The sequence below is a fragment of the Anolis sagrei genome, chromosome 1 (assembly GCF_037176765.1).
Source record: "Anolis sagrei isolate rAnoSag1 chromosome 1, rAnoSag1.mat, whole genome shotgun sequence".
Taxonomy (NCBI): Eukaryota; Metazoa; Chordata; class Lepidosauria; order Squamata; family Dactyloidae; genus Anolis; species Anolis sagrei.
Window position 1 is genome coordinate 80,137,692 of NC_090021.1, and position 26,880 is coordinate 80,164,571.

The 26,880-nt window shown below is 39.1% G+C and overlaps 1 protein-coding gene across 4 annotated transcripts in view; it reads right to left on the reverse strand.

The window, feature by feature from the left end:
* Positions 1 to 26,880, reverse strand: part of PDE7B (phosphodiesterase 7B) — a 231,040-nt gene that overhangs the window by 31,164 nt on the left and 172,996 nt on the right. For all 4 annotated transcript variants that reach the window (XM_067466569.1, XM_060753415.2, XM_067466565.1 and 1 more), the window contains 4 exons: positions 18,870 to 18,953; positions 10,807 to 10,958; positions 8,779 to 8,842; positions 3,809 to 3,904 (listed from right to left, as the gene is read on the reverse strand). In XM_067466569.1, coding sequence (XP_067322670.1) covers positions 3,809 to 3,904; positions 8,779 to 8,842; positions 10,807 to 10,958; positions 18,870 to 18,953 — 396 coding nt within the window. The remainder of the gene's footprint in view (positions 1 to 3,808; positions 3,905 to 8,778; positions 8,843 to 10,806; positions 10,959 to 18,869; positions 18,954 to 26,880) is intronic.

A 26,880-nucleotide genomic window follows, 5' to 3' on the forward strand; every position in this document is an offset into this window, starting at 1 on the left:
TTGTCATTCTTTCATATTATTTATACAGCTCTTCAGTGCACTGTTTTCCTCATCTTTTTATTTCCATTTGGGTAATGTGTCCTCCTGGGGTCATAGGCACCCCCACTCTTGGTATAAATTTCCTTTTGATTTATTTGATCTTGTGGAAGAGTCCTCTTGTTAATCCTTCTATGTTATCCTCCTCTATGTCTCCTCATTGATTATAATAATAGTTATCCTCATCTCTGAGCACAGTTTATTGAGCAGTTGCAGATTTGATTTCTACAGTGTCAATCTGTACTGTTGCCTCTTTGGTAGCTTTAAAAATGTATTTGTGATTAACAAACTGTTGGCCTTGCAAAATTCAATTAAGTCTCTCTATGGCTTCATTTCTTGGTCATAGGGAAAATTTCCAGAAGTACATAAATTCAGTAGGTGAACTTAAAAAAAACTGTGTAGAAAAATGAAGATACAGTTGCAATCCATTGCCATGAAGATATGAAACATACAGAAACTGATGCTGGTGGGAGAGAGGAGAATGAAAGCCAGCCCTCATGAAACAAAGGATTTTGTTGTGTAAGAATGTTTTTTTTTTTTGCATGAGGCCATGCTTTTGCTTGTGCAATATGTCTCTGGTTTCATTAATAGGAAAACCCGCTACGCTGTGGGACATATTGCATTCTGGACAGCAGAAACTTTTCCCTTCATTTCCCTTTCAGATCCTTTGTCCTTTTGGATCAAAGTTGAAAAGATTAGGATTTTATCGGAACTTCTAGTGGTGGGAAGGGGAATATCCTGGACCTAACTTTTACAAGTCCAGCACAGAAGTTCTAAATGGCAAAGGTTACTTCATGTCTAGGGGCATGACTATTTTGGGGCATAACAAGATGTGGTAGAGCGTTGCCTTGTCTTGTTGGAGAGATGCAACCACAACAAGCCCATTGGCTCCAGGGACAGCACCAAAAATTTAGGATGTATCACAAGCAGATTGTATGCCACAACTTCCTCCCCTCCCCTAAGAGAGAGAATGAATTAGATGAAATGCCTGCAATGCTAACTAGTAACAAGTCCTTGTTTTCTGAATGCCTACATGGATTGACCTGAAATACTTAAAGATCTCAGTAATCAATTATTATAAGACTAGGAGCATTGGTAGAGCCTTTCGCATACCTTAACTGTGATCATGACAGTGAAACTTGAAATAAAAACCATCAAGTGGTTGAGCTTTGCCAAGAGTCTAGATCTGGCATGGCCAAAATTTGGCACTCCAGGTGTTTTGTACTTCAACTCCCACAATTCTTAGGAGTTGAAGTTCAAAACACCTGGAGAACTGAAGTCTGGCAATGCCTAGTCTAGTCTCTTGGGAAAGTTGTCCAAGGCCTACTACTCAGAGTTAAGAAACCAGAGTAAGACGAGTCCATCCTCTTCAGGGATCAATGGCTGCATCAGCAAAAGAGAATGGATGGCTCCAATGGTGAAACAGTGGTGAAGCTATTGAAAGGTGAAGCTACTGGGCACCAGCAGTAAAAGGGGGTGACATTGGGAGAGGATAACCAACCTTGCAACTGCTCTGGCTGCTTTAACTATTTGGCTTTAAATTGTTTTTAAGACATACTTGAAGTTTGTTTTTAAAAGTTTTCATCTATGTGTTGTTTTAATGCTTTGTATTAACTGTGCATTGCCTCGGGGGCCCTGAAGGCCTTTGAGGCAATGCATGAAGGCCATAGACAAACAGTAAAAAAAAAAAAATACAGGCAAATGGGCCTGAAAGCAAATTAGGCTTGAATTCTCCATAAAAGTCAAAACAGCTAAACGGAGGTTGACTTACTTTAGAAATTACATGATACAAATAATGATACAAATAAATAATTGGAAAAGGTGATAATGGTAGGTGAATTGGAGAGTAACAGGGAAAGAGGAAGATGGCATTGCAGGAAGATGGATTTCATCAAGGAAGGTTGCTGTCTCTTAGAGGTCTCTCATTCACAACATGACTGCAAATTGAAGCTGGTCTGACTGTAAACTACAACAGCAGCAAGGACAACATGAATATGGGTAGAGTTGGAGATGAGCATACTTTGCATAAGGCTAATGGGGATGAAAGAAGAAAGCCTTCATTGTGGAACACATTGCTAACTGCCAATACTGACAGAATGATTTATTAAACAAGTGAATAAATATTCCTAATAAAATCTTTTCTGCTTCAAATTTTGAGGTGATATTTTACTTGGATCCAAATGACATTTTGCTCAGAAAGGCAAACAATATATTCTTTCTAGTGGAAGAAACCTCATAAAACTGTAAGTACAGTATGATCACGTACCAGTACCCACAGTTTTACCTGCCAGCACCAGACAAAATAGGCTGTCTCTAGAGATTTCCTAGGTCCTCCAAGATTCTCCGGTGTGCCTCCACCAGAAATTCCCCAGTGGTGCAATAGGTTAAACCCTTGTGCTTGCAGGACTGCTGACTGAAAGGTTTGGCAGTTCAAATCCAGGGAGTGGAGTGAGCTCCTGTCTGTTAGCTCCAGCTTCTCACATGGGGACATGAGAGAAGTCTTCCACAGGATGGTAAAGCATCTGGGAGTTCCCTGGGCAACATCCTTGCAGACGGCCAATTGTCTCACACTAGAAGCAACTTGCAGTTTCTCAAGTCGCTTCTGATATGAAAAACGAAAACAAAAACAGAAATTACCATGAAATCCTCCTCAAGGTAAATGAAACTATTGGTACTGGTACAGAGAGACACCTTATTAGCAATTGTCTACTTTCTCCAGCATGACTCTATAGCAGGCAGTAGGTAGTTGAAGTCCAAAACACCTGGTGGGCTAAAGTTTGCCCATGCCTGTTCTATGGTAACCTTGGGCAACATTTGATCACTTCAACAGGGTTTGCTATTTTCCATTTTAAGTTCAGAAATATGTCTTTTGTGGATATTGGAGCCATACTAAATGAAAGGAAATAAGAAAGGGGGTGCCGCTTACCCCTTTTCCTGATAGCCCTTTTCCTGCTTATAAATCCTTCCCCCTCCACTTTTACCCCTCAGAAAGATCAGTGTTTATGAAAGTAAATTCTGAAGTATCTCAGCTCAGAAAGCATAGTGCAAATTTTCGAAAGTAAGTGTTTTTTATTAATAAGAAAAAAAAAACTTGAATCTCTATAACAGGCATGGGCAAACCTTGGCCCTTAAAAATTGTGGAATAGACACTGAAAACTGGGAGGCCCTGGCCCTTGAGCATCTTACTGGAGGTCAGCTGTGACCAGCAGTGCTGCAGAATTAGAAGAGGCACACATGGAGGGCGAAAGAGAGAAATGTGCCAAGAGGAAGGTGCATCAAGCCAACCCTGACTGGGACCGCCTTCCATTGGGAAACCAATGTCCTCACTGCAGGAGAACATGCGGATCAAGTATAGGGCTCCACAGCCACCTACAGACCCACCGCCAAGACACCACATCTGGAAGACAATCATTCTCAAGCTATGAGGGATTGCCTAAGTAAGTGTTAGGAATTGTGGGAGTTGAAATCCAAAACACCCGGAGGGCCGAAGTTTGCCCATGCCTGCTCTATAACATACATATCTGTAACACTTACTTGGATTATTTGTTTATATCTAAGAGAGCAAAAAGAAGAAGAACCAGAGTGGGTGTATCTAAAGTGTTATTTGCCACAGAATTAAGGTGGGGAATACTGCAAAACAAAAAAGAAAATCTGTTGGAAGACTGGAACTCCTTTAATCCCTTTATAGGCCATGTTCTCTGGCACTTTCAAAATATTTGAAGGGACCCTTTACATCTGTCAACACTAATAAAGAGATGAAGAAAGTACTTACCTAAGAACCTGTGTAACGTAACCATGTCTAATTGGAAATGGTGGATAAGCCCATGTACATTGAAGAGGTGGCACAGTAAAGTTACCAGGCTGTTTCCTGAAAGAATACAAAGGCTCATATTAAATTGAAAAAACAGCTCAGAACACTAGTCATGGCAGCAACCAATTCTTTAATTAGCCACCTTGTAATTTCTACAACTGTTTTGTCCCACTAGCACTGTCCTTGGTTGAACTCCAGGAGTGGCTTTAATGGAATGCAAAGTTGTATTGTTATGGCTTGAGAACACGACAAGCTTCCAGGCACCATCACCCTGAAAATCTTTTTATTTCCATGGTAAAATAAAACCAGAATTGTATGAAACTCTGTTGCTATGAGCAGTCTTCCAGCAGTCTTCCAGGAAGGGTAAGCAACCCCCCCCCCACCCCAAAGGATTGCCATCAAAAAGCAGATACAGAAACAGCTAGACAGTGAAAGATGCAGGAATGGAATCCCACAGCATCTGTTAGTTCCAAAGGCAGTGGGTTTGGGAAGGAGACTTGATCTAAGACTAGGGAGCTACTGTCAAAAGTAATACACTTGTCTATCTATTTATCTCGTACTGAAACCCAAGAGTGTAGTTGCAGGGGGAGGGAAGCAGGGCAGTGCCACTCCAAATAAAATGCAATTTTTCATCAGTCCCCAAATTGTTAACATTACAGAGAGTGATGAAGTGAAAACAGTTCACAACTAGAACTTTTAGATTTGCATATGGTCAATATACCTGCTCCATTTCATTTAATGCATAAACTCTATTTCTAGTAGGTTTCTCTGGATAAGCAGGAGTTCAAGTCCTGGCCTCACTCAGTCCTAGTCCAACACTAAAACCACTGGCACAAAATTTCTTCATCCCACCCCAAATATTCTACCTCTTCTAAGACACAATCAGTTTCTTATTGTTTTATTTGGGGATAGGTGGGGAAATTGTTACTCTTTCCTTCTTTCCTTCCTTCCTTCCTTCCTTCCTTCCTTCCTTCCCTCCTTCTTCCCCTGTGTCAATGGTAAGATCGTGAGGTAGCCAATGGTTTTCCCATTCTCACCCATCCATGCTTCTTAATTATTATTTTTTGTAAAGAACCCACTTTGCTCAAGAAGTGGACCAAATCTCTCTTCAGGTTCCTAAAATGCATTTGAAGAGATAGAACTAGATGGCACATCACTCCCAAAATATCTGGGAATTGTGGCTGATAGGAAGCTATGAAGAAAGACTCGCACCTTTCTGTACCAGCCACCTTTCCAGAACAGTATAGGAGCAGCATATTGTGATATGGTATTACTCCCAGGATATGCAATGTAGGGCACACAGCAGAAAGCCAAATTTATTTATTTATTTATTTAAAACATTTATATTCTGCCATTCTCACCCCAAAGGGGACTCAGGGCAAAGCACAACATACAATGTCAAACATTCAATGCTGGGACATAAATAGATTATACACATGCCTAAACATTAAAATCATTTATTTCAACATTATAACCACTGTTTAAAACCATCTCAATTATTGGTTGGCATGGTAAGGTTTCCTGTTGCTGCCTTATTGCACTGTTTCAAAGGCTTGGTTCCACAGTCAAGGTTTTACCATCCTTCTGAAGGAGAGGAGGGAGGGGGCTGATCTAATCTCACCAGGAAAGGAGTTCCATAGCTGAAGGGCAATCACTGAGAAGGTCCTCTCTCTCATCCCCGCCTATTGCGCCTGTAACATTGGTGGGACAGAGAGCACGGCGTCACCAGAGGATCTTAATCTCCATGATTGTTGATAGAGGGAGATGGGTTCGGCAAGTAAATTGGACCGGGGCCATTTAGGGCTTTATAGGCCAAAGCCTTCTTCTGGTATGAGTCATTTGGGGCTTTAAGTGATGACCCATATTCCATATCACCTACTTAGTTTCCTTGTGTAGCTATATGTCCCCTCTTTCAACCCCCCATGTCATCAAATCTACTTCATCAGACAGCAGTGGCACCAAAGGAGGTAGGTCTGTTCAGCTGGCAGCTGGGGTCTAGGAGAATGACGTTTCCACCCCGTCTTTCTAATGAGTGAGTCTTGCAAATAAGAAATTGGCAGAAGAGACATTGAAATGTTATCCTGTCAGTGTGGCTGTGGCCTAGTAAAGTAAGTTTGGGAAGGCATTTATGATTGTGGCAATAGTGGTACAATCATGACAGTTTCAGGCATGTAATTAGCAAACATGGAGCAATTACATTCCTGTAACTGTAGGTTATTCATCTATATCTGCAATGAGGAAATCATCTGACTTTTTTAAAACTCTAGAAAAAACCCTAGAAAATCCTTGGCACCCTAGGGAACCCAGCCAGAAATTTCAGAGAAATTACCCCTCCCAATGGCCTTGGCGAGAGGATCACTTTGACCTCACTCAAGGAATGATTAAAAATAAAGCTCCAATCTACCCTTATTCATGTCATCACCATCTGAAGATTAGTGAGTTTTATAACCGGCTGACCAGCTGACTTTAACTGCATCCAATGTCAAACAAATTATTACAAAGTAGATGAATAATGCATTGTTTCATCAAGTACAGTAAATGCCAATTAAATTTCACAGTTTCTTAAAATGTCCCATTTACCACTGAAAGCAGGGTACTTACATATTTGGCCTGTGGGATAAATACCATTTAGTGTAAATAGTCTTTTGAGCTATTAACATGAGAGATCATGCTTCCCACAATATTTGGGCTGGATGTTGCACTGATTATTTGTCCTTTTAATTTTCAGAAAAGGCACCATTGCATCAAAAACAGACCAATTTAGATCCAGAATTTGGATTCCTTAGAGAATTAAAATCCTATACATTTTGGGAATATACAATACAACTTCCATATTATCCCACCTATGGGGTTGGTTTCCTGGTTTAGGAACATTACCAGCATAGATACAGGAACCCTACTTTACACAGTATTGATTATTGGATTCTTAACTCATTGAAGCTCAATAATTATATATAGATAAGTATTTCTTTTTAAAATATGCTTCCTAGTTTGCTTTGGTTTTATGTCTAAAGCAAGCATCTGAGTTTATAGAAGGAGATGGCCAAAGTAAGATAGACAGACATATGATGAACCACAGGGAGGAAAATGGGAATCCTCAGAGGTGCAGAATGGGAGAGCAAAATGGGATACTAATCTTTCCTAAGAATTCTGCCCCCAGAATGAGATTTTACTTCATTCTGAAATTGTATAGCATTGCAGAGAGCGAAACACTTAAAAGCATTCAATCTATAAATTTTATTTTTGCTGTGTTTACATTTGCCTTGTACTTTCGCCTGTCACTTTTCTATTGGCCCCTAAACTGTATCTCTAAATGCTCAACTAAAGTTTAAGTTACTGCAATGCTGGAAATTTGGGATCTCAAGGCACATTTCATTTGTGCTGGAAAAAGTCTTGATAGGGGAGCAATGCTCTTGTTTTGCCTTATCCCTCAACCCCCAGAACCACAACCCTGAGAACCATGTCTTCTAGTCTAGCATCTCTTCCCACTAAGGCCAACAACACCCATCCAGGAAAGCACAACATTGCAACAGTGTAACACTTGTGCAAGTAAGATACAGTAACATCAACTGCTTTGAGTCTCTTTTGTGGATAGAAAAAGTAGGGTGTAAACAAACACAATATAATAAATAAATAATCCAAGGCATATTGTCTCTGATACTGAAGCTAACACTTATTCGCCATGATCAGTAATTATTATTGCTGGACTTTTCTTCCATAAGAGCATCTAGTCTTCCTGTAAAGTCCCAAGTTGGTGGCTACCGCTGTGATAATGAAGTCATACACTGAACGTATTGCACAACCATACACATTCTGTTGCCTAAATAAAGGTTTTCTTCAGTCACCAAATTCGTTTTAGAGGAATAATGCCTTCATTTGCCTTCCAATGCCAGGTTAAAATTTTGTGTTAATATGTTGTCGAAGGCTTTCATGGCTGGATTCACTGGGTTGCTGTAAGTTTTTTCGGCTGTATGGCCATGTTCCAGAAGCATTGTCTTCTGACATTTCATCTGCATCTATGGTAGGCATCCTCAGAGGTTGTGAGGTCACAACCTCTGAGGATGACTGCCATAGATGCACGCGAAACATCAGGAGAGAATGCTTCTGGAACATGACCACACAGCCTGAAAACTTACAGCAACCCAGTATTTTCTTGTTATCTTTTCTGACTATCCTAACTCCTCCAGAATGGCCCCTGCTCTTCTTCTGGCCAATATTTTTTGTGCCAGTCGGGCTTTTACAAACTGAGTAGAGGCAGGTGGAAATTGACAAGCATCGGGGGGGGGGGGGGGGGGACGAAAATAAGTGTCAGCAGCTATGAAAAACAAGAGGCTCCTTTTGCAGCCCAATAATGTCTGACAATGGCAAATTTTACAAATTTGTTCAAGCATTTGTAGCCACCAAAATGCTCCTAACAATACAAAGAATGAAGCTGTCTCAAGAAAGTCTTATTCCTGAGCCTCTGCAGATTTTATCAAACTGTTTGCACCCCACTGCTTATTATGTTCCCTAAATCTGGCCTGCTGGCCTAGCTGTGATGGCGTATGCTGTTCTATTGCCAGTAGCCCACTTTAGTTGACTTCTGTATATGACAAGAGGAAGGGCATTGTCTATCAGCTTGGACAGGAAAACACTAGAGATTTTCATCAATTTCCTCCAAATTTTGGGAACTGGGACCTATGAGTCAAAATCGGTCAAGATTTTTTGGAACATATGAGACAGATTCCATGGCACACACTTGTGCTGTTCCAGCAATGCATATTTTTGACACCCCACCTCCTCCCGTGTTCCTCCGAACTCCACTGTTTGCAAGGGATAAATCTCTACCAATAAAGAAAAATCAAGGTTGATGAGCCAATTAGTAATAAACAATAGCATCACTATTGGAAAGAGATTTCATAATGTGGTTTGCTTTATAAAAAAGAACTTACCATTTGTCAAGCGGTCAAATAGGAAAATGTCAAAATCCCACAATCCCACTTTAGACAACATGTGCTGGAAATATAAATGAAAAAGGATAGTCATGGTTACAATCCAAAATAAAAAATAATGTTATATTAACATGTTGTTGAAGGCTTTCATGGCCGGAATCATTGGGTTGATGTGAGTTTTCCGGGCTGTATAACCATGTTCTAGAAGCAACATTCAAAAAACATGGGCAACACTAAAAAACAGGGGAATTCCAGACAGGAAATAATCAGAGTCAGTTATCACCTCCCAGGAAGCAGCCAGGCTTTGAAGGTGCAAGGCCATCAAATGCTAGTCATGGTGGCCAATTGCAACATTCACACTTGCCTCAAGCAGACCAGAGTTCTTTCTCCCACCCTGGATGTTCCACAGATATGTAAACCTCACTTGCCTAGTTTCCAAGAGACCTCTCAACCTCTGAGGATGCCTCCTGGAACATGGCCGTACAGCCCGGAAAACTCACAGCTACCCAATGGTATGTTACTTTATCATTTTGTGGGGAAATAAACATCCAACAAGTGGCCAATCAATAACAATTTAAGAACATGATATAACCTTCTAATTTTAGAACATTATATCATTTATTCCATGCCATTTGTTATCCTTTAGTTTATTTATGAAATGTGAAAGGACTGTACTACTAATCATTACAAATCTATTCATTATTTAATCCCGAGACATCAGTCCCTTTACCTTTGATCTTCGACTTAGCCCTCTTGAAATGACTGAAGAACTACATATAGGATTGCCCCATAAACAACATAATTGCTGCTTGGTTTTTGCCAGCATGCAAGAGAATATCAGATGGCAAAAATACGTCACAATTTATTTGCTTAATAAAATGTATTTCCAAGAGTAATAGCTTCTAAAATGCTACTTTGACCTTCATGGATATTTAAAAAATGAATATGGTAACTAAACACACCTGTAAATCACTCAAAAATATTACAGGTTAAGAGAGAGACTCGTTTGTAAGTAATTCTGTTTCAACCCCTGCTTTAGTTACATACATGGATGAAATCCTCTCCTGAATTTGACTTTTGGGGGAGGGGGGCATGGATTTACACTGCGATATCTTATCTTGGAATTCAGATCCTGCAACTAACATTTGAATTCTTCATCACACTAGAGAATGAATCAACTTAAAATCCGATTGCTGATGGCTCATATCTCATTGGTGATCCGATGTCTGCAGATCCACTTTAAAAGGACATTCAAAGCTGCTGAACCTACTCTGGGTATAGGAATCAGTACTTTGGCTATTCTATTAAAGCCTGGAGTTGATTCATTGCTCCATTTACATTGAAGCCATTGGATCAGTGGTCCTCAACCTGTGGGTTCCCAGATGTTTTGACCTCCAACTCCCAGAAATCCTAACAGCTGGTGAACTGGCTGGGATTTCTGGGAGGTGCAGGTCAAAACACCTGGGGACCCTAGAGAATAAATCCATTTTAAATCTGGCTTCTGCCTCCTGCAGAATTCTGGGGTTTGTAGTTAGGGAGGAGCTTTTAACAGATTGAAAATGGATTCATTCTCTAGAGAAGTGAGTCTCAACCTGTGGGTCCCCAGGTGTTTTGGCCTACAACTCCCAGAAATCCCAGCCAGTTTACCAGCTGTTAGGCTTTTTGGGTGTTGAAGGCCAAAACATCTGGACACCCACCGGTTGAGAACTACTGCTCCAGTTTGATTAAGTACCAGGTATTAAATTCAAAGAAATATCCTTTGCTATGTTTCATGCATTTGCTATATGCCATCAGTAGCCACTGGTCCAATTCAGATTATCTTTCCTGTTTTAACATCAGTTTATGATCTCTGTGCTCCTGCAAACATCTCCTTTTCCAAAAACAATTAAAAGAATCTAGAAACTTCTCTCAAGCGTAGTTTTTTCATTACTCCCACAGCAGGATATTTGTGCTTATCCTGGCTTAAGGATTTGATTGCTTGCATTTGGCTTGTCTATAAGGACTGAATTTTTCAGAGATGCATCTTACCCTTGCTTGACCAAGGTAGTCTTCATCCAGCAAATACAGTGAGGTTTGTGGTACGATTCCACGTAATAACCTGGATGCATGGAAATATCTCTGAAAGCTTAACAGTCTTTTTAACTTTTTCTTTGTTCCAATTTCCCCTGAGTAAATGGTATCTGTGGAAAAACAATTGGTACAAAGGTCTTCACTAAATCAGCAACCTATAACGCAACAAAGAGCAAATCTTGTTTGTCCGTTTTAAAAATGCATAACTATGTTTGTTCCTAACCCACAATAAATTAGGATGTATTTCTAACACCGCATACTCTTCTCCCAAGGGCAACACAGAGACAAATGTTAACCTCTCAGAGATATAGAGCATCAAAGCATGGTTGCTTGAACATTGTCTACTGCTGAAACAAACTCTGAGCATAAAGAGAATTATTTAAGTTTATCCTCATGATATTTCAGTGAAAAATAAAAACAGAAGAGATGGGGAACATCAGCGTGATCCACAACACATTTTTTCTGTAACCAGCATTAATATTTTAAAGAATAATGAATTAGGGAATGTTAGATAAACCTCCATGCCATCTACACACTGGGGAAAGTGCTGTTTTTTTTAGCATAACAAAACTTATTTTGCAGCTATACCTATGCAAACAAGAGAAATTTGCACAATACCCTTAACGTGAACATTTGTTTTCCTCAAGCTGATGCTTCTCTTGGTTTGTATCAGTCACATAAATGTCCAGTTTATTTGAGTGGATCCAAACCTAAGACCTCTTACTGTGGTCCTCACTCTTTTTAGTAATTTACTTAATTTGTACTCTTAACTGTTCTGCTTGGATATACAGTAGAGTCTCGCTTATCCAACATAAACGGGCTGGCAGAACGTTGGATAAGCAAAGATGTTGGACAATAAGGAGGGATTATGGAAAAGCTTATTAAATGTTAAATTACATTATGATTTTACAAATTAAGCACAAAAACATTTATTTACATCATTTTTACCCTGCCCATATCAGCCCAAAGGTGGCATCATGTTTTACAACAAATTAACAGAAAAAGCAGTTCACGAGACAGTAATGTTATGTTGTAACTACTGTATTTACGAATTTAGCACCAAAACATTACAATGTATTGAAACAGCTGTATATCTGGGTGGGGTGGTGTGGGGAGGGCAGACTGTGTTGGATAATACAGAAAGTTGGATGAGCGAAGGTTGGATAAGCGAGACTCTACTGCACTTACAATATATGGGCAGGTTAGGAAATATCAGAGACAAAATTGGCTTAAGGTGGTGCCCTAAATAGACCTTTTAATGGCAGGTAATGATTGGAGAGGGAGGGATTTTGTTGGTATACACCTTCTTGTGTGGAGAGTGGGAAGCTGGGAAAGAGATCACCTTTGGGGTTAGCTTAGGGGAAACTTTCCCTTATAAAATCTCTGAGGCTACTCTTCCGGATACGATTGGCTGATAAGGACAGCCCACGATATACGACTGTCCCTTGGGGTTAGGCATTTTCACCTAAAGGTGGGCTGAAAAGGTGGTCACGGGGCAGATACCCACATCAGTTTTCTCTCCCTCCTTATAAAATAGCCCTGAGAACAAAATAATCGAAATAATTTTAGATCCATAAAATTGCCTTCAAACTCATATGTCTAATCTTGTTATTTTATGGTTGGTATTCAGTTGGCTTTTTCAGACGTTAAACTGCTCCTGAGTTTAGTTTCGAAATAAGCATTGTTTTCACAGCTTCCAATTCAATTCAGTAGTCTCACTGAAAATTACACAAATAAATAAACCACTGCCAAATAAAAACGACAGTGTTTCCAACTGACCAATTAACAGGAATTTGCTCTACTGAGTGCCTTATAAAACCCCCAAATTTAGTTTGGAAACCACTCAAATTAACAAAGTTGCACTGGGCAGATTGGTTCAAAGCAAGCAATAATGGGAGTTCATCTGCCTGGGTTTTATCAGAGCTAAGAAAAGTTACTTTTTGGACTAGAGGTCTCAGAATTCCCCAGCCAGTATAACTAAAATTTTACTTATTGTTGTGTTTATTAAAGCGATATCCTATTTTTCTCCCATGATGTGATTCAAGGCAGCTTAAAAGAATTTTAATATTTTTCTTCTAAACTCTCCACACAACTCCAATGTGTTGCAGTTACAATAATACAATGATTAACTATGTAATAGACCATAAGACTGAGTGCAGTTAGTTATTTCTTGTCTGAAGCATTATATTTGGAAAGATTTTAGAGTGTAAACACATGGCGGATTACAGAATAAGTAAAAAGAAATAGCCCTTCTTTCCCTTTAAGGAAAATGAACATAACCTGTAATAACAGAAAATCCTGTTTTTCATTTATCATCTTAATGGCCCTTTCAATTTTCCCCCTTTTTCTTTGTGGCTGTATAAAAAACCTCAGAGTTAACACCAGAACATCCTTTTCCTTGGAACAGAAGGTCAAGAACAAATTAAACAACTCACCACTTGCTTTAAAAGGAATATGTGTATATAAAATATACATTGCAAAGAATCTAGTAGCCATTCAGATCCCCAAGGAAGCAATGTTCCCAAAATTGAAAGCATTTTTCTCAGATTAAAAAAAATCAATCCTTTACTATATTTACACACTAATAGCAGGATGCTATTTTAGTGATTAGAGATGTCTATAAATTGGTCTCAAGTCTGTGTTCAGTTTCAAGTGTTCACATGATGGTGAAAGTTTGGAAAATGAAGGTACATTTTTAAAGAGAAATACACCAAAATACCAAGTACTATTCCATGATATTTTAATTCCCCTACTTATCTTTTATCCAAAATATTACACGCACCAAACAAATTAAAATTTGGTTATTGTTCGGTTTGAATATGAATACTGTTTGATTCATATTTACCTGAGCGTACCAAGAAATGAGAATGTGAAGTCTAATAATATGTGCTTGAATTTATTTATTTATTTATTTGTAGTATTTATACCCCGCCCTTCTCACTCTGAAGGGGAATCAGAGTGGCTCATAAAACATACATACGGCAAACATTCAATGATGCCAATAGAATTAACAAGGACAGACAACACAAACAGAGGTAAAGGTAGTTTTTCCCATCTTATTTCTGGCATCTTGGAGGCTGTGCTTAACTCTGGCCACAAGGGGGTGCCCCATCTTCTATGCCGAGGAGCTTTCCTCTAATTGATGTCCTTAAGGGCACCTTTATTACCTCCCCACTAAAAGTGGTATCTATCTACTCGCGTTTCTGCTTTAGACCTTCTTGGTGGGCAGGGAGCTGGGGCTCACGGCGGGTGGTCACCCCAGACCCGGGCTCTAACTGGCAACCTTTTGATTGGCAGGATTTTTCTGCATCACAGCAGTTTAGCCTACTGTGCTAAGAATTACATTCATGCCTATTGTGAGTGAGTTTTTATCTATCTATCAAAGATCAAATTTTGTATTTATTTCATTCTTACATGGAGAAAAAAAATAAGAGCAAAAGTTTTCTTAGCAATGGATGACAGTTTTGTCATGCCTTGAGATTTCTTAACAAAATATTTGATTGCAAAACGGAAAAACATACCATTTTTGCATAAAGCACATTTTATGTCAAACATTGTCTTTGACACCCTTTTTGCTCAAATACTAGCCGCTGCACAAAAATGCTTGTTTTTGCACAAAACAAAGTCACCAAATTTGGAAGGTCTTTCTTGATATGTCTAAAAATACATCTGTTCTTTCAATGTTTAATGTTTATGTATTGTATGTGAATTTGTGTCCTGGCATTGAATGTTTGCCGTATATATGCTGTGCTCCGCTCTGAGTCCCCTTCGGGGTGAGAAGGGTGGAATATAAATGTTTTAAATAAATAAAATAAATAAATAATAGAATGCTGGAATGCATTGCTTGGTGTTGAATTATGTTTCAATATCTGATTTTAAACAAAAAGCCAAGTTTTTAACTTGGCACTGGAATAAAATCAGTATCTGCTGCAATTGACATCTCCATCACTAGGGTTGCCAGAGTGAAAACTGGAAAGGGCTCCTGTATCTTTAATAGTTGTGCAAAAGAAGGCATTTCAGTGTTTCTTGATACTTGTTAGAGTGGCAAGCACCACCTGCTGAAACTTCCTCTGCTACACAACCATTGAAGATGCAGGAGCCAGTGGCATCATTAGGTTAGCTGCCACCCAGTGTGGTAATTCTTTTCCCGTGGATTTCTTCTCATCCCATATCTAAAATACCAGAAAAATTGACAAAATAAGCAACTATAAAAAAACCAGCAGCAACTAAGACAACTGTGTGTCCTTGTACCACATGAATTAAAGCATAACAATTCATGTATATTGACAGCTATCACCAGATTGCATGCACATTAGAAAGTTCAAAAATACATTAGCAAAAGTACATTCTCAACATTGTTCGTATTCTTATAGTCGAGTATATAATGTTCCTGAATTTAAGTTCTTTGTTGGACATCTGCTTTTGCTACCCAGTAACCAGTTCTCATTTTGCAACATTCATGACAGAGAGCTCTCCCAGTTCTCTGCAAGCTGTGATATAACTCGCCAGTACCACTGCGACTCTGCTGTATGGAATCCCCTCTTGTTCTTAATTAAACCAATTAAGGAGGATGCTGCATCGCTTACTGACAGAGAACATCATATGATAATGACAGCTAATTTTAATCACCACACATGAATCATTGGAAGGATCTGCTTCACTGATTCACTGAACAATTTAGTCAATGAGAAAATTGAATTTCTGCTGCCTTCCCAGGAAAATCCTTTCTGAAAGCCAATCCAGGCTACATTCCAGGAAAAGGAGAAATGAATGAAGTGTGAATGTTTGCAACAGAAGCAATCCAGGTTTGTGCTTTGCTCTTCATGTCGCACACATGATCTGTTCATCTGCAGATGGCATTGTGTTTATACACATGTCACATCTATTACTCTGAAAGAACAGATATTTTTATCTGTCTCTAATTGTATACTGTTTGACATGATAAAATGCCTTGGAATTTTACATTAAAACATATAAACAGTTTAGATCAAAACATATTGCAAGATATTGTTCATATATACCCAGCTCTTAAATCATCATTAAGTCACCTATAGGTGCAATCTAGAGAGCCAGAATGATGTAGTAGTTTGAGCTTTCAATTCTCCACTCAGCCATGGGTGCCTTTGGGCAAGTCCCACACGCTTGGCTCCAGAAAGCCCTGAGACAGGATCACCTTAGAGGTGCCATAACTTGGAAATGACTGGAAGCATACAGCACAATCTAGACATGATACTTATTGTTACCTGTTGAACAAACAAATGAATGCATGTGGGAAAGACACCTAGAAGAGACTTGATTAGGATTGCCATATGTCAAGACCTGGCCCTGAGTCTCTAGTTTTTTGTGGGTAAATCCCAAACAGGAGACAAAGAAACCAATCCTCTTGTTTTAGTGGGCTTACCCCTGGGCAAAGGGAAAGGACTATGTGCAAGTCTCCACAAGAAAGAATAATCCCTTCATTTCATCTTAATTTGGGAACAGCCCTATTGCTAAGATTTCTGTCTAAATAGCAAAATATCCTCTGTTTATTTGCATGTGTGTATGGTTAAAATTAATATATGGCATCACAAGGGTTCATTTCTAGGTATCAGGTTTTTGCCTGGAATCTTTACAGTTTTTGGTGATCCTGAACTGGCAGTTTTAGACTAAAGAGTCCCATGTATGTGTTGCTGAAGCTTTCATAGCCAGAATCACTGGGTTGCTGTAATTTTTTGGGGCTGTATGGCCATGTTCCAGAAGCATTCTCTCATGACGTTTCACCTGCATCTATGGCAGGCGTCCTCAGAGGTTGTGACCTCACAACCTCTGAGGATGACTGCCATAGATATAGGTAAAACATCAGGAGAGAATGCTTCTGGAACATGGCCATACAGCCCCAAAAAATTACAGCAACCCAATCTCAAGTAAGTTTGCTAGGGAAATTTTCTGGCTACCAGTCATGAACAGAAGAGTCTGCTATTTATACAGGCTACCTTTTCCCTATCTGGCACCTTCCAGATGTTTTAGATTGGAAGTCCCATCATCACTAGCCAATAACTATATTGTCTGGAGTTCATTAAAATAATAGACCAAAATGCTTGGAGAGTATTAGATTAGGAAGTAATGATGTAGAGAAAAATTAAACCGTCTTTCAAATTTGAAAGATTTCTCACTCACTTTGCCTGAAAGGCTGCTATTCAATTAACTGGAAGCTTGAGCTAAAGAGAAATAAACAGATTTACCAGGGTGCATTTCATCACAATTGTATACTTTTATTAATAGTTCACTACAAAATGTGGATGCGGGAAATAGATATGTACTAGACCAGTGCCTCTCACACTATCTGATTTGAAGTACTGGCAATTATTTTTCTGGAGAGCAGCCCCATATTTGTGCCCACAGGAAGATCACTAGGGACCACTAGCCAATGGTGAGAGGAGCAGTGCTGGTCCAGGGACCACCACTTTGAGTGTTGTTGCTGCTGTATGTGATTATGTATGTCATTTCCAACTAATCCCAAGAAACCCTATCACAGAGTTTTCTGGCAAGATTTGTTCAAAGGGCTTTGCCTTCCTCTGAGGGTGAGAGAGTATGGCTTGCTCACAGTCACTTAGTGGTTTTCCATGGCTAAGTGGGGATTAAGACCCTGATTTCTAGTGGACTTGAATCTTAGGGCCCTTCCAGACAGGTTCTATAGCACAGGATTTGATCCCAGGCTTTCTGTTTATCCCAGATTATCTGGTAGTATGAATTCATATAATCCAGTTTAAAGCAGAAAACAGATCCTGGAATATAGGGCCTGTCCGGAAGGGCCCTCAGTTTAGTCTGATAAAGTATGTTTTGTCCAAGCCCCTCAGTGGGTTTCCATGGCTGAATGGGGATTCAGAACCTGGTTTCTAGTGGATTTGAATCTCAGTTTAGTCTGAGAAAGTATGTTTTGTCCAAGGCCACTCAGTGGGTTTCCATAGCCTAGCCCTGTAATGGACAACAAAATAGGAAACCCCAAAGGGCTTAATACTCAGAAAAGGTATTCTTGACTTGTCATAGCCAGTTTGGGGGAAAAAGAGAGATATAATCAGTTAAATAAAACAATCATTCAAATCTATCCAAATCCCTCCAATGACTTCAGTAAAGACTTGGCACAACCTGTATTCCTTGGCTTGAATTCTATTGGTAATTTCATCTTTTGAATAAATTGTGGGAAAACAAATCAACTTGTATGTAAGTCTCACTGACCCAACTGTCCTACATAAAATGCGATTGCTGGTAGTATTTAGGCCTACACTCCTGACAAAAACCAAGCATATATGCATTTGCACATATTCTTCTCTCATTACCATTGTTTCTATTGTGTACGTACTTGTTAGGATGTAATTGTAAGTTCTTTGTGACCCCTCTGGTGGTTTATATAACTCTGTAAAATCAAGTCTTTCTCTGTGGAATAGTCTCCCCTGGGGGCAAAATATATTTATCTATTTCACTTGTCTCCTTTCACACACAGAAGCCTTTATATTGTGAACAAGGCTCTTCTATTGCCAATTACTGCAGCTTACTTTAATATCTTTAAAAGAAACTTTAGTTCATTTTGTTATAAAATGAAGATCACTCTGATAAGACTTGCACAGAAGTGTAGAACATAAATATTACTAATTTGAATGCTTTTGTCATGAATAGTGCATGGATAATACCACAACATTTTGCAACCAATATGAATTGTAGTCAAGGGGCCATATTCTGTGACAATGGGCATTCCTATGGTGGTGTGCACAGAGCATTATTAAAAAGGACATTTGAATTTCTAGAAACATTTTTAGGTTTCATATATATCACAGACAAAGCAAACAATGTTAACTTGTTCCACTGTTCATGCAGATGTTTAGAAAACTTGAAATTGAAAAAAGCAGTTGTATTCCAAAAAGAACACTTTCCCAAGCTCTGGAAGCACTCAATATTAAAATAATTCCATGTACATTTTCTCCATAAAGATTCAAATGTTTCTTTAATTAACCATACGCCAGTTTCTTAATAAGTGTTGTACTTACTGTTGAGAAGACGGAAGTCTATAAACGGGTAGGAACCACGTCGCTCAGAAAGAACCCCAGTCTGACCTCTCAGCCGTGCATCTCCTGCAAAACAGGACCACCCACCCAAGGTTAGAGGCACATTTCCTTCACGGGAGAAGTAGGCAAACCTTAATGAGAAGCAAGGTCAATTACAGCAGTGTTATCTGGCTCAGAAAATAAAGTTTCATCTGTTTAAATTATGTCCTGCTAAAAGGCAAAAAAAAAAAAAAAATATGGCTAGGGAGATTCAAGAATTCTGAAGTAAGATATTGTTTAAATGTCCAGCAAATGTGAAACCCAGAATGTGTTATGTAATTTATGATCTTATGACTGTAAATTGTTAACAGCAAGAACTTACAGAATATTTTTATCTGGAGCCTAGTGCCCTTTTTGTGGGATTTATTGTTGTCATTCTGCTGTCAGAACATTTGCTGCAGTTACCCATTATAGATTTTAGTGATTCACAGTTTATACTGTACATTGAGTATCCCTTTCAGTTTACAGAGGTGAGATGATCAAAAGGGGTCAGATTGAAAGTGTGTGAGTAAATGACTTTTACTGGCTCAGAAACATAGATGCCAGTGAGTGGGCATATACTAACTGAAGATAATTTGTGAAATAGTAGAAAGTGGGCAATCCAAATTTTTCTATTTTTTAAATTTATCTGACACTTTTCTCCTGGAGTGGGATCCAAGGTGGCTGGCATAAAGCAAAAAATAAAATAGAAATAAAAACATTTTAAAATAATCATGTTAAAGCAGTAGATACAGTGAAAACATCTACCTTTGCGTTTTGTTACTCTGCTGCAGAGTACGCATGTCCAGTGTGGAACACATCTCACCATGCTAAAACAGTGGATGTGGCTCTTAATGAGTCATGCCACATTATCACAGGATGGGCCCTAAGATCTACAGAGATACTCGCAGGAACACCTCAGCAAGCGAGAGTCCAAAAATGGCAGGCTAAAACCCAGAACCTCAATGAGTGGCTGATACCAAATGAGAGACTCCACCCTGGGCACACAGAAGACTGGGCAACTTGGAAGGGGCTGAACAAACTGTGCTCTGGCACCACGAGATGCATGGCCAACCTTAAGAAATGGGGACACAAAGTAGAGCCCACAACATACAAATGTGGAGAAGAGCAAACCACAGACCACCTATTACAATGCAGTCTGAGCTCTGCCACATGCATAATGGAGGACCTTCATAAGAAGAAGCAACACCACAGGCACTCCAAGTGGCCAGCTACTGGTCAAAGGACATTTAATATAATGCCAAGTTTTTAAACTTTGTACTTCTTTAAATACATTACAACTGTATTCTTGGTTCACTTCTGATACGATAAATAAAATAAGCAGTATAAAATCACTGAAAAGGCATACAAAAGTTACAAGTCAATAAAGAAACACACACCCCAATGAGGAGCTTGCCTGTATGCACACTAAAAGCCTGCTTAAACAAAACAATTAGTGGAAGCTCTTCAGCTGATGCAGACAGACAGAGAAATCATCTGAAAGTGATACTTGACATTAAAGAGAAGCATGTATTCCCCCGGATTTGCACATTTTCCCCATGAGCAACAGGATCTTTTTAGAAATGCATGTCTTGGCAATTGCACTTAAGCCTCTGTTTACCTTCAACTGCAACGCAAAGTATGCTTATGTAGATGAGGAAAAGCCTGAGCTATGACATAGAGGTTCTTTTACCACTTCAAAGGGCAGCTCACCTAAGTACATTTCAAGCATATTATCTAATTTTTATCTGAGAAAAACAACAACTACAACAGTGAAGCAGCAAGAAAGCCTAGTCAAGAAGCTGAAGACAACGATGGATTAGAATAATTAAAGCAGAAATAGGTAGAACTAGGAAGGAGAGGAAATTTCCAAAGACTGGTCTCCAGGAAGGCTTCTGGCCAGATTCACAGCTGAAGATCATTGGTCTCATGAAGGAAGACAACTATTTAGTGACCAATGTCATCTAGTGGTTTGAGTGTTGGACTACAACTCTGGAGATCAGGCTTTGAATCCCTGCTCAGGCATGGAAATCCATCAGGTGAACTTGGCCAAGTCATACTCTCTCGGCCTCAAAGGAAGGCAATGCCAAACCTTCTGAACAAATCTTTTCATGAAAATCCCTTTATAGATTCGCCTGTCAATCACTGTAAGCTGGAAGTGGTTTGAAGGCACAGAACAATAAATATTATTTATTCCTCTGTATAGTTTAATGACAGAGTGGAAGAAATAATCCTCTCCCCTTTCTTGACAAAGTTTTCTGAAAGCAAACAAATTCAGAATTTTTTGTTCATATGGATAAACAAACCTGTTGTTCCAACTGTGGAACCACCCAAACACTATTGTATTAGCAGCACTGATCATGTAATACAGAGACAGAAAAGGCCATGAAAAATAGCCTTGTCTCCAAGATCAAAAAGAAACAAAGCCATACTAAATTTTTGGGGGATGATCACAACAAAATATTCCTTTGCAAGACTTATATCTGGCAACAGGCATATGGAACAGCTAATTGACAGTACAGTGAGAGAGAGAATCCAAGATTTTTTAGTCATTTTCCCCTTAAGGAGCAATTTGCCAATTCCATATCCTGGAAATCCATGTCTGCATCTGTATCTGATTAGTAAAAAGCGCATACTGGAATGGATTTGAATGCCTCTTTCTTATGGTCCTTGACTCTTGCCCATTCTTCATTTCCTTGTGAACAGTGCTTTTGTACACCGAGAACAGTTGCTACCATGTATCTCTTAGTCTGATTGTAAAAATGCCCAATTTTTATTCCATGAACAATTACATCCACTTTGGGAATCTATAAGCAGAAATTTGTATCCCTTCTTTCTTTAGTCAAGGACTTTTACTGAAAAGTTAACAGGCATTTAGCTTTCCAGCATTAACATTTTCTCAGACATTAAAAAATGTTTTGCCAAGAAAAAACATTAGGCTTCAATGGCCTCATCCAACTATAGTTACTTGTGACAAATTGTTTCATAAATAACAGCCTCTCAACCAAATCTGGCTAACAAGATCTTACATGCAATAACAGATCTCCATATAAATGTTGCTCGACAAATCCATAATAACAGGCATAAATCAAACACACACCAAAGTGTATATCAAGTATTGCTTTTGCTGATATATTATATTGCATTATTTTTATTGGAATGTGGGTTTGAATGTTCAAACATTTCGTCATGCCTGTGCATCCAGTCACATGTAACAATTCTTATTTCATGTCTTTCTGTCATTTCTCTCAGTCAAGCTGAATAACTTTTATTCTGCCCCTCCTCCAGGACTGGAACCCAAGGCAGCTCCAACATGATTTAAAACCAAATACAACAAAAGCACCATAAGATATACGTACAGTTGGGCTTCTACATTTATAGGTTTGATTATTCAATTCTGTTGTCAGCGTTATCCAGTCATTTGAGAGTCTTATAGAGAATACCTCTCTAGGAATTTCTGGATCTTCCATTTAGATCCTATCCAGTGGAAGTTGACCATAACTTTGTACTGGAGGACCTAGAAATTCCTAGTAAGATTTTTTTTCTCAGATAAAAAACATAGCAATTTCTTTGTTTGTGGTTTTTCACTTTCATGGGTGTCCAGTGCCCCTAAGACTTGATAAGATGGAAGGAATCTGATGTTTGATATGTAAAGTTATGGACAGCTCATTACTAACTGTGTCACTGGAATATGCCTGACCCTTTGCTTTAATTCACTCAATGACTAAATATGAGAAACCATTAAATCAGGTGGGAAAGTGCAGCCCAATCTTTTTTGTGCCCCCAACACTTCCAGACACTTGATTATACTTTGGGGGAAAAATAAATCCAATACGTCCCCTAAAGGGAAAGACAAAAATACTTAAAGTATACATTAACTCCCCAAACCTATAAAATAATCCCAAAATTTGAGAAATTCAAAATTAAAATACATGTTTAATCACTCCTAGGACTAATTTTCCACTGATGTTTGGCTGTAAAACCTGAGGTTTGGTCCGTTGGTCTGAAAATTAACTTGTGTCCCTGCAGCAGTCACCTATCTGGATATAGATATCCAGCAGTACTGGGAACACTATATACCCTGAGGTATATACACACCCATCCAAATCACAACTCTTGCAACAGTCAGAAGTTCACACAGTACCTTGTGTCTGACTGGAAGCAACAGTGGCTACAACAATTCAATGACCCACTCCCTTTTTCCTGTACTGATGAGTGGAGGAATAAGTGATTATGCTGATGTCCCATCTTGGCAGTGGACCTGTCCAAATCAGACTTGATCCAGCTGTCCACACTGCACTGAAGCCATGATGCAATCCAGAGTTTCCACCAAACTCCAGAATGTTCCCCAACTTTGCTTTAAGTAGGACAAATCCAGTTTAACCCAAGAAAACTTGTGAAGCTCACTAGTTATAGTATTATGCCATGATGAAGTCAATTCAGGTTTCTTGTCCATGTAGACTTGCCCTAAGGCTTGGTTTCCAGACCGTTGCTCATTTTAGTTGCTCTTCTCTGGACACATTCCATTTTGTCAATATCCATCTTGAACTACTGTGCCCAGAGAGGGACAATATTCCAGATCAGGACTGACCAAAGCAGAATAGAGCAGGACTGCTACTTCCCTTGATCTAGACACTTATTCAATGAAAGCAGTGGGTCTCAATTTTGTTTGATTAATTTAGAGTCATAGATTCAACTCCTGCTACGAACTCTAGTTCTAACCATTTAAGTTTAGAATGAGTACTCTTGCTAAACCAGTGGTTCCCAACCTTTTTTTGACCAGGGAGCATAGACCAGGGACCTCTTTGACCAGGGGTCACTCTCCAACATTAGTACCAAAAGGGTTGCAAATCAGTTTTTGGTCAACTTTAAATTCGGTTTGGTTATTTGGGGTGCTAATTCAGAAAACTGCATTGGATAGACCACATCAGCTCTAGTTTCTTATATAGAACATATGGTATCCAGTAGTTGCCATCTGCTCACCCACAGAAAACCATATTTAATAATCTAGAGTTGATGTGGTAGTAGTAATCTTTTGTGAGTAGTCAGCCTCTCCCCTCCTGACATCCCCATTACCTCGGCACTATAAGAGGATTTCACAAGACCAGTCACTCTCAATACCATGTGGTTTCGAGGCAATGTTGTGGTAATGGTGAGGCCGTGGACCATATTTTCATACTTGTGGACCACTGGTGGTCCATGGACCATAGTTTGGGAACCACTGCTCTAAACTGAAAAGATTTCCTCTTTCCCTTGTAGCTTATGAATACCTTTGCTCTGTTCCAAAGTACTGGGGACCCTCTGGAACAGATTTGAGGGACAGGAGGAAGAAGGTGGAGGAGAACAAAGAAAAGCTCCATTAATCTAGTGAAAAGCCATTCACAAAGAAAAATACAATAAGAAAAAAAGGAAAGTCCAACTATATTGGTATTCACAACAATGGGCAGAACTGTGTGTATTTCATACAAGGGCAGAATTTTGCATCCTGACAATGCCCTATTATATTTTTTTCTAAAACATTTTAAAAGCTCGAGTAACAGAGAGTGCTTTTTAGTATCACTGAAAGGAGAGAAATTCTTACACAGCGTAAATCTTCCATTTGAAACAAATGAATGAGAATTTAAAGAGCTTCAAGTTGGCTGGGCAGAATCCCAACATTCTCACTCTTATGGTTGTACGAATGTGTGAGAATGTGGCAATAACTGGTTGAAATTCCAGCAGTAAATTGTAATTGGAAGTCTATGGTGGAGGTATAACAGAGCTCGTTGCTGCAGTACACTACATCACCCCCCCCCAATTAACCAGTGATTAACAGAAGAAAGATAAAGGATGTGGAAAATACATAGAATTAAACATCTGAGGACAAACGAATCCTGAACACTTTTAATTGCCTGCCGTCTGGTAAAACTAAATTGCTCACTTAGCAACAGATAATGCATCGTGTTTCTATGGCAACACTGCAGCCAGAGACTTCATTAGTAATGTTTCATTACTATAATGCACTTTATTAATTATTTAAGTACTGCTTGGTTTCTCTTTATCTGTTGTGCAAAATCACTTTCACGAGAAGAACAGCATTCAGCTCTGCTGGTACAGTGAAGAGTACAGAGGAAACAAATTCGCACCCTATTATTCATGGATTCAAAATGCATGCAGATACGCATACTTTCAAAACACACACATGCATGACACATCATTTTGAAATACAGGCAGCAACAGGGTTAGATCCAACACCTGACTCTGGATTCAGACTCTGTACCAGTTCGCTGTTGGAATTATCCTATTAACCCCCTAAAATTCAATGAACACTGTGTACAACTTGTTGCAAGATTGATGCAATTATTTGCATTATGTCATTCTTTTCTCCCTTGAACATAGATAATTATCACTAGATAATTAAATAACAGATGCAATATATAAGGCCTATTAAAAGCCAATTTAAACTAATCATAATATTAAAATAACTATCTTATTAACATCTTTTCCCAAGACTTGGCCACTGTAATCCACACTATGTGGGGCTGCCTTTGAAGATTGTTCAGAAGCTTCAATTGATCCAATAGGCAGCAGCCAGATTACTCACCAGAGCGGGATACAAGGAGCATACAACCCCCTATTATGCCAGCTCCACTGACTGCCAGTCTGCTACCAAGTGCTGGCTTTAGCCTATAAAGCCCTAAACTATTCTGGCTCAGCTTACCTATCTGACCGTATCTCCCTCTATGAACCATCACAGAGGTTAAGATCATCTGAGGAAGACCTGCTCTCAGTCCCACCTCCGTTGCAAGTGCAGTTGGCGGGGACGAGAGACAGGGCCTTCTCAGTGGTGGCTCCTTGGCTCTGGAACTCCCTCCCCAGTGAGGTTAGATCAGCGCCCTCCCTCTTGGCCTTTAGAAAGAGAACAAAGACATGGTTGTGGGATCAAGCCTTTGGTTAATAAATAATGCAGTACAAATAATAATTAAGGAACATGTGCAATGACAATTCAGAATGGCTATGGTATACGATTTCTGGATCATGGGATTTTAATATTTATACTAGGATGATTTATGCTTGTCTGAATGTTTACATTTTATGTAAGTCTTATGTTTAATGGTTTTAATTGATTTTAAGTTCATAGTTATATGTAGTAATTAGTTATTATGATTTCTTTGTGTACTGTATTTTGGCATTAAAATTTTGTCATTAGTATGTTGTAAACCATCTTGAGTACCCCCAGGGGTGAGAAAGGCGGTATATAAATACAGTAAGTAAGTAAGTAAGTAAATATTTTTCCTTATTTTTTTACAATAAAACACAATAAAAAGAAAAACAACAATTCTTATGAGTACATAAACAGAGGTATATGTAGATAAATGTAATTTAACCAACATGCATCTCTACTTATAACTCTAAAACTAGTGCAAACACCTACTACATATTATCTCCGGACCTGATTCCCAGAACTTGCCAATACCCAGCAGCTACATGGAGCAATGGAGCAATGGAGGTCTGGTTTGCTGGCAATCAGGATGTTGTTCTCAGCCTTCTCCCGCCAACAATCTGCAGTGGTGCTGAAAAGTTCCTTCATTGTGATAATATGCTTCTGATTATCACACTAAAAGTTGCTGGTGGGAAAGGGCTGATCATCAATAGAAAATACATTAACTGCTCAGTGAAGCTGCTGGCTGTTAAGGTAGGTCTAGGGGAACATTTGTGGTCATGCCAATAATGCCATAGCCATAAGGCGTAATACCAAACCGTTATGAATACGTAAGTCTAGTTTATACATTGATAACTGCTCAAGAGAATGGCAGCTCTCATCTATTAAGTGAAATGCTGGCTGGTGTGTGTGTATGTGTATGTGTGTATGTGTGTGTGGGGGGGGGGGGTGTATAGCAAAATGGATGGAGAGATTGTTTTGTTAGAGCTGGTCAATCCTTGATCAAAAATGAAGTGGTACACTATATCACTTCAGAATGAATATATAAGCTCA